This window comes from Spea bombifrons, chromosome 4 (assembly GCF_027358695.1).
Source record: "Spea bombifrons isolate aSpeBom1 chromosome 4, aSpeBom1.2.pri, whole genome shotgun sequence".
NCBI lineage: Eukaryota > Metazoa > Chordata > Amphibia > Anura > Pelobatidae > Spea > Spea bombifrons.
The window spans coordinates 29793270-29807290 of NC_071090.1; the positions used below are offsets into that span (position 1 = coordinate 29793270).

The 14021-nt window shown below is 35.4% G+C and overlaps 1 protein-coding gene and 1 long non-coding RNA gene across 2 annotated transcripts; both read left to right on the forward strand.

Moving 5' to 3' along the window:
* Positions 1–815: 815 nt before the first annotated feature.
* Positions 816–8138, forward strand: LOC128492297 (uncharacterized). Its single transcript, XR_008354076.1, has 3 exons — positions 816–863; positions 1215–1522; positions 7700–8138. It is a non-coding gene; the product is annotated as an uncharacterized LOC128492297 (long non-coding RNA).
* A 63-nt stretch (positions 8139–8201) lies between these two features.
* Positions 8202–10037, forward strand: DRD1 (dopamine receptor D1). The gene has a single exon (XM_053464414.1). The coding sequence runs from the start codon at positions 8234–8236 to the stop codon at positions 9587–9589; it is 1356 nt and encodes a 451-aa protein (XP_053320389.1). The 5' UTR covers positions 8202–8233; the 3' UTR covers positions 9590–10037.
* Positions 10038–14021: the final 3984 nt, after the last annotated feature.

Below are 14021 nucleotides of genomic sequence, written 5' to 3' on the forward strand. Positions count from 1 at the left end.
GAAACAAGGTCTACTTCTTTTACTCTTGTAACTGCAATTTATTGTACCATACTCAGTATTGCTTCAGTGCCTGTTCCGGCATCACATGGCAGAAGATATATGAACTATGTGTTATATCAACTAAAATGTTACATCATTGTGCCAGAAACCCTAACTCCATTCACTTTATCCCACCAACCCAGCCTCATTCATCACCACCTAAGTTTTCCCCACAGTGCGACACAGTGGTCGATCCAATACTACTATTCTTCCTAATCATTCTTGCTCTTACACTGTGTCTTACAATGTCCCACCACAATTACTTTTCATTTAGGACTAAAACATTTCTGAACAAAAAGATGACCATGTGTCATTTAATGTGCTCATGATGTAAACCTAATTAGAAGTGCAATAATGTTTACCCTACTGTATCAGGCACGATACTTTTGTAGGAGAAATTCTAAAATTAAAAGTGCAAGGTATGGATAGAATTTGGATGCCATGTAGACATCTCTCTAAGCTCCACCTTATTTCAGTGTAATTTATATTTATTGATTGATTGGATTTCCCTCTTACATAAAATCGCACAAACAGGAATTTAAGGGTTCATACAAATGAATAGTTTTTCATTCCTTAAGTAATGATGGTTTGAGGAGGTTAGATGTGATTTCTGCCACTAGAGGGTGCCAGAAACTCATGTTCTCCAGGCAGGACGGACTGTAACCTAACAATGAGAAGAAGAGCATAGCCAAGCGTACAGAAACAAGCGCAGTCTCAAAGTGATAAAGACAAGGGAGCATTGTTTTATGAGGAAGTCTGCTTTCATCTCCTATATGATGAGATCGGCATCATCTTGAGAATCATCTGAATTCCACAAGCTACATGTAAGTGAGCCAATATATGATGCAATGTTTTAAGTCTGTCTCCATTTCATCTTCATTTATACTACTGAGTAAATGTCATTCCTTTCTTGTTTAGCTTGGAATATATAAAAACATTTATTACAAAATACGTGAAAATATTACAGAATATGTGAAATTTCTACATATATATGGAGCAATAATTATATCAACATTTTTGAGATGATACCTATGAAAGCTGGGGAAATTATGCCATGTGTGAATCATTTTATCTCAAAAATAATTCAGTACCGAATGAAAGATATTATTTTACAGGATCTATATTATTTTATTCTGAGCTATTTCCTGTTTCTTTGTCTTTTGTGTATAATTTAGGAGACACCAAAACTAAAGGAACAGTAAATGTGTGCAACCTGCTGTCCAATATTTGCTCAGGTGCAGCTGGAGGTTATTAGGTCATGATTCTGAAGAAGACTTAAGAGGACTCATATTCTCTGGGTGCCCTTTATAAGTAAAGACTGGATACATCTGAACACAGTTCTGGACAACACAAACATGCTATGGAATGAGAAGCTACCTGAACAAGCAGAAGCTGGGCAACAACAGCCAGGGGTTTTCTACTTAGACCCATCTTTTATTTACACAAGAAAAATCTTCAGGGATCCAAACCTTTAGGTTCCAAGGTATGATCCCAAGATAAGAGTTATGTCTAGTAACCTATATCCTCTGGAACCATTTGGATTGTTTGTTTGAGAGATATGCATTATAAGACCTACAAAAACAAATTGTAGGCAAGTGGAACAATACAGGTCTGGTGGACAGTTTTAATTATAACTGGAAAAGATTTGCGTCTTGGATATTTTAACCTGTATGCTGGCTTATAGTAATTTATTTGCACCTGCTGCAGAAGTTCAAATATTTTTGTTCCACACTTGTCTCAGTATAAATTCAGATTTAATATTTGTACGGACACCTTTTGATTTAATATTATATGTGAAATGGAAAACCTTTTTTTTTCAAAATGAATACTGAATCTTGGACAAGTAATATCAGCAATTAATGCAAATGGGAACCCCAGTCAGGTGAAACTAAACACTAAATTAATATTTGGAGAAACTTTCAAAGAACCATGTTCCAAGTTTGATGGGCATTATAAATCCTCAGTTGGCCCTGCAACCTACAGGACAACCATTAAGAATGCAGGTTTACTTTTAGACCTTGAGAAATGAAGAATGCAAGTTTAGAATCAATGACAGCTGTCCAACTCGCAATAGTTATGTACTACAGAAACCAAGACAACTCCTACTCTGTGTATTGCAGGTACAGTATTAACCTCCAGGAGGTGGACATACTCTTTCTATTAAGAAGCTTCATCTTTTGTATGTATCAGTGTGCAGCCTGAAGCATGGTTATTATAGCAGTTATTCCACCAAAAGCAAAAGGCCCTTTTGGCACATTTTGGGCTGCTCTCTTCAGAACATTTCATTCATTGCTTCACCAATGTCAAAATTAGCCATCGATTTGTACTTTTATAGTTACATTTTAAGCCATTTTTAAACCCAATTGTTCAGTAGCGCAAAATAAACACACCAAGATATTTAATTATCTATCCCCATGACTTCAGGCATCCAACTGGTCTATGTTATTGTTGACTTATGATGGTTGACATACAGATATAATGGAGAATGTATACTAGCTATGTAAATGTGTTTCAAGACCACTGCTTGTTTACTTGAAAGCATAAAGGACATTTATTTTGGATACCACTGCTATTTAAGGGTGTATTTTAGCTGGATATGAATTAGTGATGAATCCATGTAAACTAGAGAGTAACTAATAATGCACTACATTTAATGTGGTGTTTCAAGACAGTTAACACATCAGATTGTGGATCATATATAAGTTTGATGTATGCCTTGCTAAAACGAGATGTAGGGGGGGGTTCTGTACACATTCTACATGTATAATTATACTTCAGTATTACATTTTTATGAAAGCAACACATATGAGTAAAAGCCACCTTGCCACATTTAGCTGAAAAATATGATCTATCACAGTTTTCTGATTTACAGTAAGTACATGATTTTGGAGTGGTCATGTGCAGTATCATTAGTTCTATAACTCCCATTGTAATAATTGTATAATAAGAACATAATATTCTCCGCTTCACTAAATGAAGTAACCAGTCTAGAACCTATGAATATATTCAAAGGTTCTTTCATTAATGTTAACATTTTAGATATAACTTTTAAAATAATTATTAGTTTAAACATCTGCATGAAAAAATATACAGTAAATATTGTATAAATAAATTCCAATAAACTAAATTAGCAATAGTACGCATCTGCAAGTTTTATATTTTAGTGATAAGTATGTGCTCTTAGCGGATCAAATTCTAAAGGAGCTGAATACCCATCTATCCAAGTGTAATTATGATCACCCACAGAAAGTTATGTGTACTGAAATTGGTCAAGAGATACCTTGGTTAACCAAACTGTATTACATTGCGAGCTTTCAAGGATACTTAGGTCTCTCCTTCAGCCATATATTATAATATTATTATGGCTAACAGGTACGATTCTATAGTTGCATATATTGGTCAGGCTAATATCAATGGAACAAAATGATCATGGCTTTTAAGTGGTAGCTTTCTCGTTAAATGACATGATAATATATGTTTTCACTGAAAGTATCACATGAAATAATCATTCAACAGGCTGGATTTTCACATATTGCGATGCAAGATCAGGTTCCAATCATGAGGAAGATGGGGTTTTTGTTTAATCCAAACAGAGTTTTAGGATGTCTTTGAATTAAAATGTAAATGTCTAATTAAAACCAGATTATTCTCTTGTCCTTGAGGAGCCAATAATGAACAGCCATCTTTAAAAAAAAAATGAATGTATTCTTCAACAGACATGTAAAAAAAGTTACTTTTTAAATGCTACATTGATGCACTGCATCCAAACAATTATTATTATATATTTATAGAAATATTTATTGCCCAGCTAATCAATCAGTTTAATAATCCGAGTTTGTTATGTGTAATATTGAGTGGCATTTACAAAAAGCTGTACATTTTGTAAAGAAACCACACAAAATTGAAAAGTATATTCAGTCAGTTTTGTACTGATTAAAACAAAACAAAAAAAATGTGATTACACAACATTCATCTGAATTTTGCAGTTACAAATAGTCACTTTAGAGATGAAATATAGGTCGGTTTTAATTTTTATTATCAATAACACTGCATTTGATATGTACTTACGCTTTATGCTTTCACATTAAAATCCCGACTCCTGTAAATTGGTTAATAAATGCATTTAGTCTGACATACCAAGGTTTGCCTTTATGTGCCGAGTAGTCTCACATGAGAATAGCTTGCTATAGTGTGCCCTATCCATGTTTGTAACGAAACATGCATATGTGATTGTGTGAAAAGATTTAAGAAGTCTGTGTTACAGAGGAGAATTTCACAAATTATTTTAAAAACAACAGATACAAAAATTATTTATAGTAGCCATGGCTGCTGGGGCTTGTCAACCCCTGTTTTTGTGATATATTTTTCAAACTTCTCTGAGAGGGTACCTCCTGTGGGTTATCGGGCCCTAATCTTCTACAGGCTCTCCATTTTCACAAGCGACACTCTGATATCAGCTGTATTTTACAGTTAAAAAATTCTACTGTAACGTATTTTCTAACCAGAAACGCTAGCCCAATCAGTAATGCAAAACACGTTCCATTTCAGTACATAATACATGTGATTACATATTCAACTATATGCTTGAGAAGACCCTCTAGGTTGAAACATTGTTTTCTTGTTCTGCATGATATAGTAACGTGTCACTATATTCACTACAACATGGATGCTATCCATGTGTCTGAACTTAATAAGCACCTAACAATTCCCCTTTATATTGTACACATACAGCTTTAGGATACTTGAATGTATTAAACGGTTAACATCCGTAAAATCATTATGTATCCTGTCAGCAGGTTAGAAGGATTGATTGTTTTGAGTTTTTCATCATTCAAATGGAAAGCTTTGCATATAGCAGTTTTAAAACAGTCACATTAAAATCTATCCCAGAAGCCTTTCATCTGACCACACGCAGTGCACAGGAAGGTTCAGATTTGCACAGAAGAATCCCAAGATCTATTGTGGTTATTTAACAAGATCTTTGTATTCTTTTTAGTCATAGGTAATACCGAGTGAGGCTTTGGTTTTGTAGCATGAATATTCTACTGTAGCTTCAGTGTTTTTTCCAAGCATATCAGAACTAGAACTCTAGGCTTGCCCTAGTTTTCAAATACACGTGGGATTCACATCACTTAAAATGCTTTAACATTTTTCCTCTTGTAATTGTGGTCTTCAAAGGTTCATTAAAACTTCTGATTCTAATAAAACCTAAAAGCCCCACACATTGTCTTTTCTCCTCCTAGTTGGGGGTTATTGATTAAACTCATCCATCTTATATATATATATATATATATATATATATATATATATATATATAAAAAATACCATAATAATAATCATTTTACCATGGACCTGACACTTGATATAGGTAGAGATAGCTCCCCAACTACATATTCCATGACTCAATGACTCACGTCAATGATTCATACTATAAAAATGCTTTAGTTTTTAAAGAAATATACAGTTGAAATGTATCATTTATGCATCAGAAACATGACCGAAACAGGGATTGTATTATTGTTTCTACTCTGTTAGATATGGTACAATCTTGCGAAAATCGAAATTAACCCCTTAATGACAAAGCCCGTACATGTACGGGCTCAAAATGCATTGTTTTCAATGGGTTTAGGGACCGCCCATTGTCCTTAAGGGGTTAAACAAGTGGCCAAGAAAATGTATCTCATATAGTTGGTTGGAATTTTCTATTAAAATTACCATGCATGAGCCGGAAAAAAAGATGTTTAAACAACCATTGCACCAACCTAATTTAAGTTATATAATACATTTAATGAATATAAAATAAAGGCAGGTCTGAACAACATTTGTAAGTCAATCAGTACAGTTGTACAGAGCCTGTCAATCAATGACCTTTTGACTTTGTTCACAACATAATTTTAATGCAATTGCGGGGATGTGTGGCAATTCAAGGTGACTTTTTTTTTATATGTGAACAGTTTTGAAGGGCCCTAAGCTACTATGACACACACACACACACACACACACACACACACACACATATATATATATAATAAAATAGCAATTATTGCTTTAGAATTGTTTTGCTGTGGGTGGCTAGATGGTCACACTGCTATTTGGGGACTACGATTCTTTCAATCATGCTTGGCTAGAAATAGATTAGTAGAGCATCAAAGGAGTTACGGTTACACAGCTGTTGGAGATCTACCTGGAAGCTACCTTTGATTATAGTGATTATCTCAGATGCCTACTATGCTCAGTTTTACTGAAATGAATACATAGCATGTGATTTTTATTCCGCAGTTCTTCTATGGTCTTAAAAATAGAACCAAACAATTAGCACGTAGGTAAACGTTACCCCCTAGAGAGGATTCTCTATAAACCACATACAAAAACACATCAGTTTTGTGATTGTTACAAAAAAGTAAGGATACATAATTTACAGATTAGAAATCCAACAGCTACCATGCAAATAGTGGTATGAGGCAAATAGTGTCTGACCATTCGTTAGAATTCTGTTTTATTTCTGTCATTTTTAGTTTTTCAGTCTCCGAATGAAATAGATGAATGTATGTGTCTAATACTAATACTTAACTGATGCAAAAGTGTTTTCCTTTTTTTATATGTACTCGTCAGTACATATACTTTTGCTTTTTGCTTATTGGTATTCCAAGCTTGTGCAGGCAGCTACTGTAATTATGGAATTGGGAAACATCACCTGAATGCCCAATTGCCCTTTTCCCTTCTCCAATGCAGGAATTGCGTGACATGTCTTTTAATTCTGATGTCCCGTGTGGTTTCTGTGTTAGAGAATATCTCTAGTTAGGATATGACATTTTTAGGCTAATATTACTTTCTCAAAGTTAAGAGATGCATCAATTTATATCTATCTCTATAAATTAGTCATTAAGGTACACAAGGAATAAACTGTTTTGTTAAACATCATTGTGAAATATCTTAACATTTGGTTAAGTTTCTCACGTGAAAATTTTGATCTTGAACCCCTAGCATTCATGTATTATTTTGTTGATCTGTTTTAAATATATTCAATGATCTGAAAAAAATAATTGTAGAATTGTTAGCACAAGTGTGCTGCACAACTATATCTTGGTGTCCCAAAAATTTTCAAGCTTCCTTACACTACTTTAGATCTGTTTATTAAACTATTTAGATCCAATGATGATGAGTATGATTTGTTCCTGCTGAAATCTATCAAATTGCATATGACTAACGTGCATGGGTTAAATCACTTACATATCTTGAAAGTTAAAATGCATCAGTTCCTACATACATGTCTTAAAACCTATATAACGCATTTATTAAAATACCCCTTCATGCAGCATAAATAGGTTAAGTGGCAAATTAAAAAAAAAGATCATTTAACATACAGTAAAGTAACTAACATTCACATGGCAACATTCAGTGAGGATACTTATGCAAAAATATCCTCTCTGTTCATTGCAGTGTTTGTGCATTTCGCAAATAGAGCCTTAAGAGTGCTGAAATAACATTTCATGTCACATCATTTTAATGGTGATAAAAGCAACATTATAGCACTTAAGAATTTTCCTTTGAATGAAAAATTAGAACTTTAGAATAGTGTAGGATGCAGCATTTTGAAGGGAAAGAAAAGAAGCATTTCTTTACATACATACTAAAATGTTTTTTTTTCTTTTCTTAACAGCCTCTTGAAAGTACATCCAAATGTCCATGAAAAAGGCAACCTTGACAATGTAGTGATCGGTATTCAGTGATGTCTTACCTGTCTTTTTTTTAAAAAAAAATGTACATTAAGTACAAAGAGGAAAACTGAAGTACAAAAATAGAATATACAAACAAACTAAGATGACCTGAAGTACATCGGATCAATATCCAATTTTATGCGGCCTAAAAAAGTGCTTACATCCTCGGATACTGTATCTGTTTATACAACATCAAAATGGCAGTGCCACAGCCAGATCCTTTCTTGTGATTACACATATTAAGTACAAGATGGCAAACTGAAGATCTAGGCCGCTTGAAATGGTTTTGTTTTAACTGAAAATGGTCACACTGTTGGAGCTGCTTTTTCTTATTATTCTGGAGAATACCATAAACTTTTTCAAATGGATATGTGAAGTAGCACCGACTAACAATCTCCTTCAATGCGTAGTATCTGTTATATACTTCTGAGATAATTAAAAAGCAACAATGACATGATTTTGTTACGTGAGAAAAAATGACTCTAAACATTACCAGCATGGATGGAGAAGAGTTACCTACAGAAAAAGATTCATCTTTTCGTGTTCTAACAGGTTGTTTTCTGTCTGTTTTAATACTTTCAACTCTCCTAGGTAACACTCTGGTGTGTGCAGCTGTCATCAAGTTTCGTCACTTGCGGTCAAAAGTCACAAACTTTTTTGTGATCTCCTTGGCTGTGTCAGACCTCTTGGTAGCAGTCTTGGTAATGCCTTGGAAAGCAGTGGCTGAGATTGCTGGTTTTTGGCCATTTGGTTCCTTTTGCAATATTTGGGTTGCCTTTGACATAATGTGTTCGACGGCTTCCATCTTGAATCTTTGTGTGATCAGTGTTGACAGATATTGGGCGATCTCCAGTCCATTTAGATATGAAAGGAAAATGACCCCTAAGGTGGCTTTCATTATGATAAGTGTTGCTTGGACCTTATCAGTCCTGATATCTTTCATTCCTGTGCAACTTAATTGGCATAAAGCTAAAACTACAAGTTTTTTTGATTTGAACATTACTCTGCAAGGTAGTACGCTGGACAATTGTGATTCCAGCTTAAATAGGACGTATGCAATTTCTTCATCATTGATTAGCTTCTATATACCGGTGGCCATTATGATTGTAACTTACACAAGAATCTACAGAATTGCAGCCAAACAAATAAGACGCATCTCGGCTTTGGAAAGAGCAGCTGTACACGCTAAGAACTGCCAAAGTAGTACAGGCAATGGAAGCAGTATTGATTGCCAACAACCAGAAAGCTCATTGAAGACCTCTTTTAAAAGAGAAACTAAAGTTTTAAAAACATTGTCTGTGATTATGGGAGTATTTGTTTGCTGCTGGTTACCATTTTTTATACTGAACTGCATGGTACCATTTTGTGATCCTGGTGCACCTGCAAGAGGTGCTGAACCTTTCTGCATTAGCTCTACCACCTTTGATGTTTTTGTGTGGTTTGGTTGGGCAAATTCCTCTTTAAATCCCATCATCTACGCTTTTAACGCAGATTTCCGCAAAGCATTCTCAACCCTACTAGGATGCTACAAACTGTGTCCTACATCAAGCAATGCTATAGAAACAGTTAGCATTAACAATAACGGGGCTGTTATCTACTCATGCCAGCAGGAACCCAAGGGTTCAATTCCAAATGAGTGTAATTTGGTTTACCTGATTCCACATGCTGTTATCTGTCCTGAAGAAGATACTACAAGTAAAGAAGATGGAAATGGTGTTTCAAAAAGTTTGGAAAAAATGTCTCCTGCATTCTCTGGGATTTTGGATTATGATGCTGATGTCTCACTGGAAAAAATTAACCCGATTACACAAAATGGTCAGATACTAACATGAAATAAAAATAAAGCTATATTAACCATGTGACTTGAACTATGACTATTTGGACTAATTTCTAGTAGTTAAAACGAATGCATTTCAAATAGATTTCTAAAATCCATTCCAATGCATTTTGTAAGTGTTATTATTTTTGTTGTTGTGATGTTCTTGAGGAAACAACATTTTAAAATGAAAGCTGTAGGTGATTTCAAAGATTGTATTGTTATTATGGAAATATGTTTCTATTTGTTGTGGAACTGCTCAATACATAATAGTTATGTACTGAAAACATGCAATTGGATAGGTTAATCAAAGGGTGCTGCATTTTGGTGAGTGAGCAGAAGGAGTAGTAGCATTATGGATACTAGAAAAGGTATTTATTTGTGAATTTACAGCTCGGCTTTAGTTTGTGCTCCTTCAGCTGCCCCATAATCATACCTCCCAATTTTCAGGTATGACCACGCTGTTCTGCATTTGGAAGCAGCGATGATCATTGGCTGGTTGCGGAGATCAAATGATCTCTGATTGGGTCACTGAACTGTGAAATATATTAAGGTCTGTGTTCTGAAACAAAGATCTCAATCTCAATAACTTCCTTACCACTTTGTGACCTAAAGAAGTCAAGTGCTGTGATATGGCATTCTGCTTTACCAGATCATGATGCAGGTTTGTTTTTAAAGGCCCGTTTCTGGCCATGCCCCCACTCGCAACTCTAACAACACTTCCTCAACAAATGTGTCTCACTTTGGACACCTGTGATGTTGGTAGCATGCATATCTAGCAAGGTTGGATACGGCATTCTAACAATGGATATATCATATAAATACTACAAATATATTATGCCAAAATACCATTTAATGATAAAGAATGCTTCTTTGTTCTGAATGTTTGAAACCGTATGGTGCTATATAGTGAAACTGAGCCTTGTTTATGGAAGCCAAATACTAACTTAAGCCATTGTTTGGTGTTATGGAGGCTCAGACGTGGCTCACAATTGAAAATCTGCTAAAACGTGCTTTAGGTTTATGAACAGTAGCAAATAATAAATAGTATTATTAATAGTATTATTTTATAAGATATGCTCTTATGTGAAAAGAGATTTTAAGTATTAGATGACCATAACTGTAATTAGATAAAAAACAAAATGTGACTATCCTTTGATAAATCTATCCCACAGTATGGCAAGAAAAGCCTTGTGAATAATTAACTTAAAGAATGCAACGGTTACCAGCTGATCTACAAGAAAACCTACCAGACTGTGTACAGTATGTATGTAAATGCCTTTATAGTTACATTTTTGAAAAGCAATTGAGCCTTACGGTAAAAGTTGGTATTTTTTTAAAGATTATGGAAAGTTTATTGTATTAACAATGTTTATTTATTCTGTTAAATCAATATTTTTCAAAGATCTCTGTAAATTGAAACTCTAGAAAGATTTACCTTTATTTAGTTTATATATATATAAAAAACGTTGTGGCTTTTTATGTTTCTCAGCTACATACCATATGTGTGGTATTCAATATCCTGCAAATGCTTATACATATGAAGTTCTGTCTTATTTTTGGTTACCTCAAAGTAGATTTTGGTTGATTGACCTAGTATGTCTCTGCTCTAGCTCATTGATTCAGATTGAGAAATGGTTTAATTCATTAACATACTTCAAGTAAAGTTTTAGCCAGATTGTCAGGTTTATGAACCTTTGAAACATGTTTACTCTCTCCTGACACTTTTTTTTTTATTATTTCTGTGCACACATGCAACTTTTTATATTTACTATCAATATCACAAAAAAGGCTCAATACAGAAACCACTTTACTTTGTTGATAAAATTGCACAAACTGTGGATTTATTTTTTGTTAAAAAATGACAGTAGCTAAACACATTAAATGCTTGATATAAGCATACCTCAAAGGTATAATTACTTCTTGTGCCCTAGAGATAATAGTGCTTATAGAGGCACAAGATCATGTGTGCTGGACAAATTGGTAGGCCTTGTTTTAATTCTATGGATAGTAAATATCAAATGATTGCAAGTAGGTGATACAAAAGATTATACATTTTTAAAGGTAATTAGCTGCATCCATGCTATGCTGCGGAACCATAGTTTAATCTATTTTTGTTCTAAATAAATTTATTTAAGTCTTACTATTTTCTATGTCTTTTCAACTTTTGTGGGTTCAGTCATCTCAATTCTTTCTTCTCTCTGTATTCCTTTTATCTCATTCAGCAGATTTTGCTCTCCGGCAGTCCTATTGTTTATTCACCACCATTAACATTATTAAAACATACCTCTGGAGATATTAATTAAGACTTGAAGCTTCTGTTGACCTTGTAAGCCATTCATTTTTCTATATGTACATATATTATAGTTCTAGTCTTGGGCAGAAATGTGCTGCTTTAAAAAATGATTTATAGAACAAAAACAATTTAAAAATGCATGTGATCTAGTGTGTGAAATGAGAAAATGGGGAGACTGGGGTACAGTAGTAGGTGCCAGTAGATGTGCCAGTTTTAGAGTGTTCCACCACCGTTGATGGTATATAGTAGGCCATTCATCAAATTAGGGCTGCAACAACTAATCGATAAAATCGATAATAATCGATAATGAAATTCGTTGGCAACGAATTTCATTATCGATTAGTTGAATCGATTATTATCGATTATAAAATGAGGGTTTTTTCAGAGCAAACGCTCTGAAAAATCCCCCTCATTATATAATCCGTTTAGTCTGACTCACCGTCTCACAGCAGCAGCTCCTACTTACTCCCCCTCCCTGTAATCACTGTGACAACTGGCCCCGCCCCTTCCTTCTCCAGGCCAGAACCACATGGCTGTGACACTCATCTAACTGTAAGTATATGTGTATATATATATATATATATATATATATATATATATATATTATGTGTGTGTGTGTATATATATATATATATATATATATATATATATATATATATATATATATGTATGTAATATATATATATATATTTGGGCTACTGAAAGTTAGGGGAGGTGGGGGTTAATTTAGGGCCAGTTATGGTTAGTGGGGTGTTTAGGGTTAATTTAGGGGCAGTTATGGTTAATTGGGTGTTTAGGGTTAATTTAGGGGCAGTTATGTTAATAGGGTGTTTAGGGTTAATTTAGGAGCAGCTGTGGTTAATGGGGTGTTTGGGGTTAATTTGAGGCAGTTGTGGTTAATGGTGTGTTTAGGGTTAATTTAGGGGATGCTGTGGTTGATGGGGTCTTTAGGGTTAATTTAGGGGATGCTGTGGTTAAGGGGGTGTTAAGGGTTAATTTAGGGGCAGTTATGGTTAATGGGGAGTTTAGGGTTAATTTAGGGGAATCTAAATCCTGGGGGCAGTGAAGTGGCATATGTGGGGAGGGCAGTGTGGCATGTCTGGGGAGGACGGAGTGGTGTATCAGGGTGTATAAGGCATATCTGGGGGTAGAGAAGTGGCATGTCTGGGAGGCAGGGTGGCATGTCTGGGGAGGATGGAGTGGGGTATCAGGGGATATAAGGCGTATCAGGCACAGTGGCAGATGTGGGAGGCAGCGTGGCATATGTGGGAGGCATTGTGGAGTGGCAGATGTGGGAGGCAGCATGGCGTGGCATATGTGGGGAGGGCAGGGTGGCATGTCTGGGGAGGATGGAGTGGTGTTTCAGGGGGTATAAGGCGTATCAGGCACAGTGGCATGTGGGGGGTAGAGTGGAGTGGCAGATGTGGGAGGCAGCGTGGAGTGGCAGATGTGGGAGGCAGCGTGGAGTGGCAGATGTGGGAGGCAGTGTGGAGTGGCATATGTGGGAGGCAGCGTGGAGTGGCAGATGTGGGAGGCAGCGTGGTGTGGTATATGTGGGAGGCAGCGTGGAGTGCTGTGGTAGGCAGCGTGGCATATGTGGGGGGGCAGCATGGCATGTCTGGGAGGCAGCGTAGCAAGCCTGGGCTCAAATGTGCATATATTGGGGGGCTGGTTGGGAAATAAAGACAAGAAATGTATTATCAAAGTTTTTTTTATTCTGCTGTTTGTATTTAACATCATTTGTTTAGTAAATTATTTTAAATAAATGAAAAATTTACATTCATTTTTTTATCCGATTAATCGATTAATCGAAAAAATAATCGGCCAACTAATCGATTATTAAAATAATCGTTAGTTGCAGCTCTACATCAAATACTGCTCATTTATTAAAGACACCTAAGGTATACAGATTAACAGAAGGGCTGCAGTTAAATAAAAGTCCAGTGCATTATTGAGACTGAAGGCATGAACAATGTATTGGTCCTTCATACAGATACTGAATAGCAGTAGAGATTAAAGAATTAAAACACATTTAGATTTTGCCCAAAGATAATCTGCCATTAACTTAGTGCTTCCGGTGACATCTTCTTGCCTGAATGGAGGATCACTGGAGGTGGTATGCCTTGAAGCTTCACCATTTTGCCCGAAGATA

Coding starts and splice junctions, on each gene's coding strand:
- DRD1 (XM_053464414.1), top strand. CDS start 8,234: ATGACTCTAAACATTACCAGCATGGATGGAGAAGAGTTACCTACAGAA.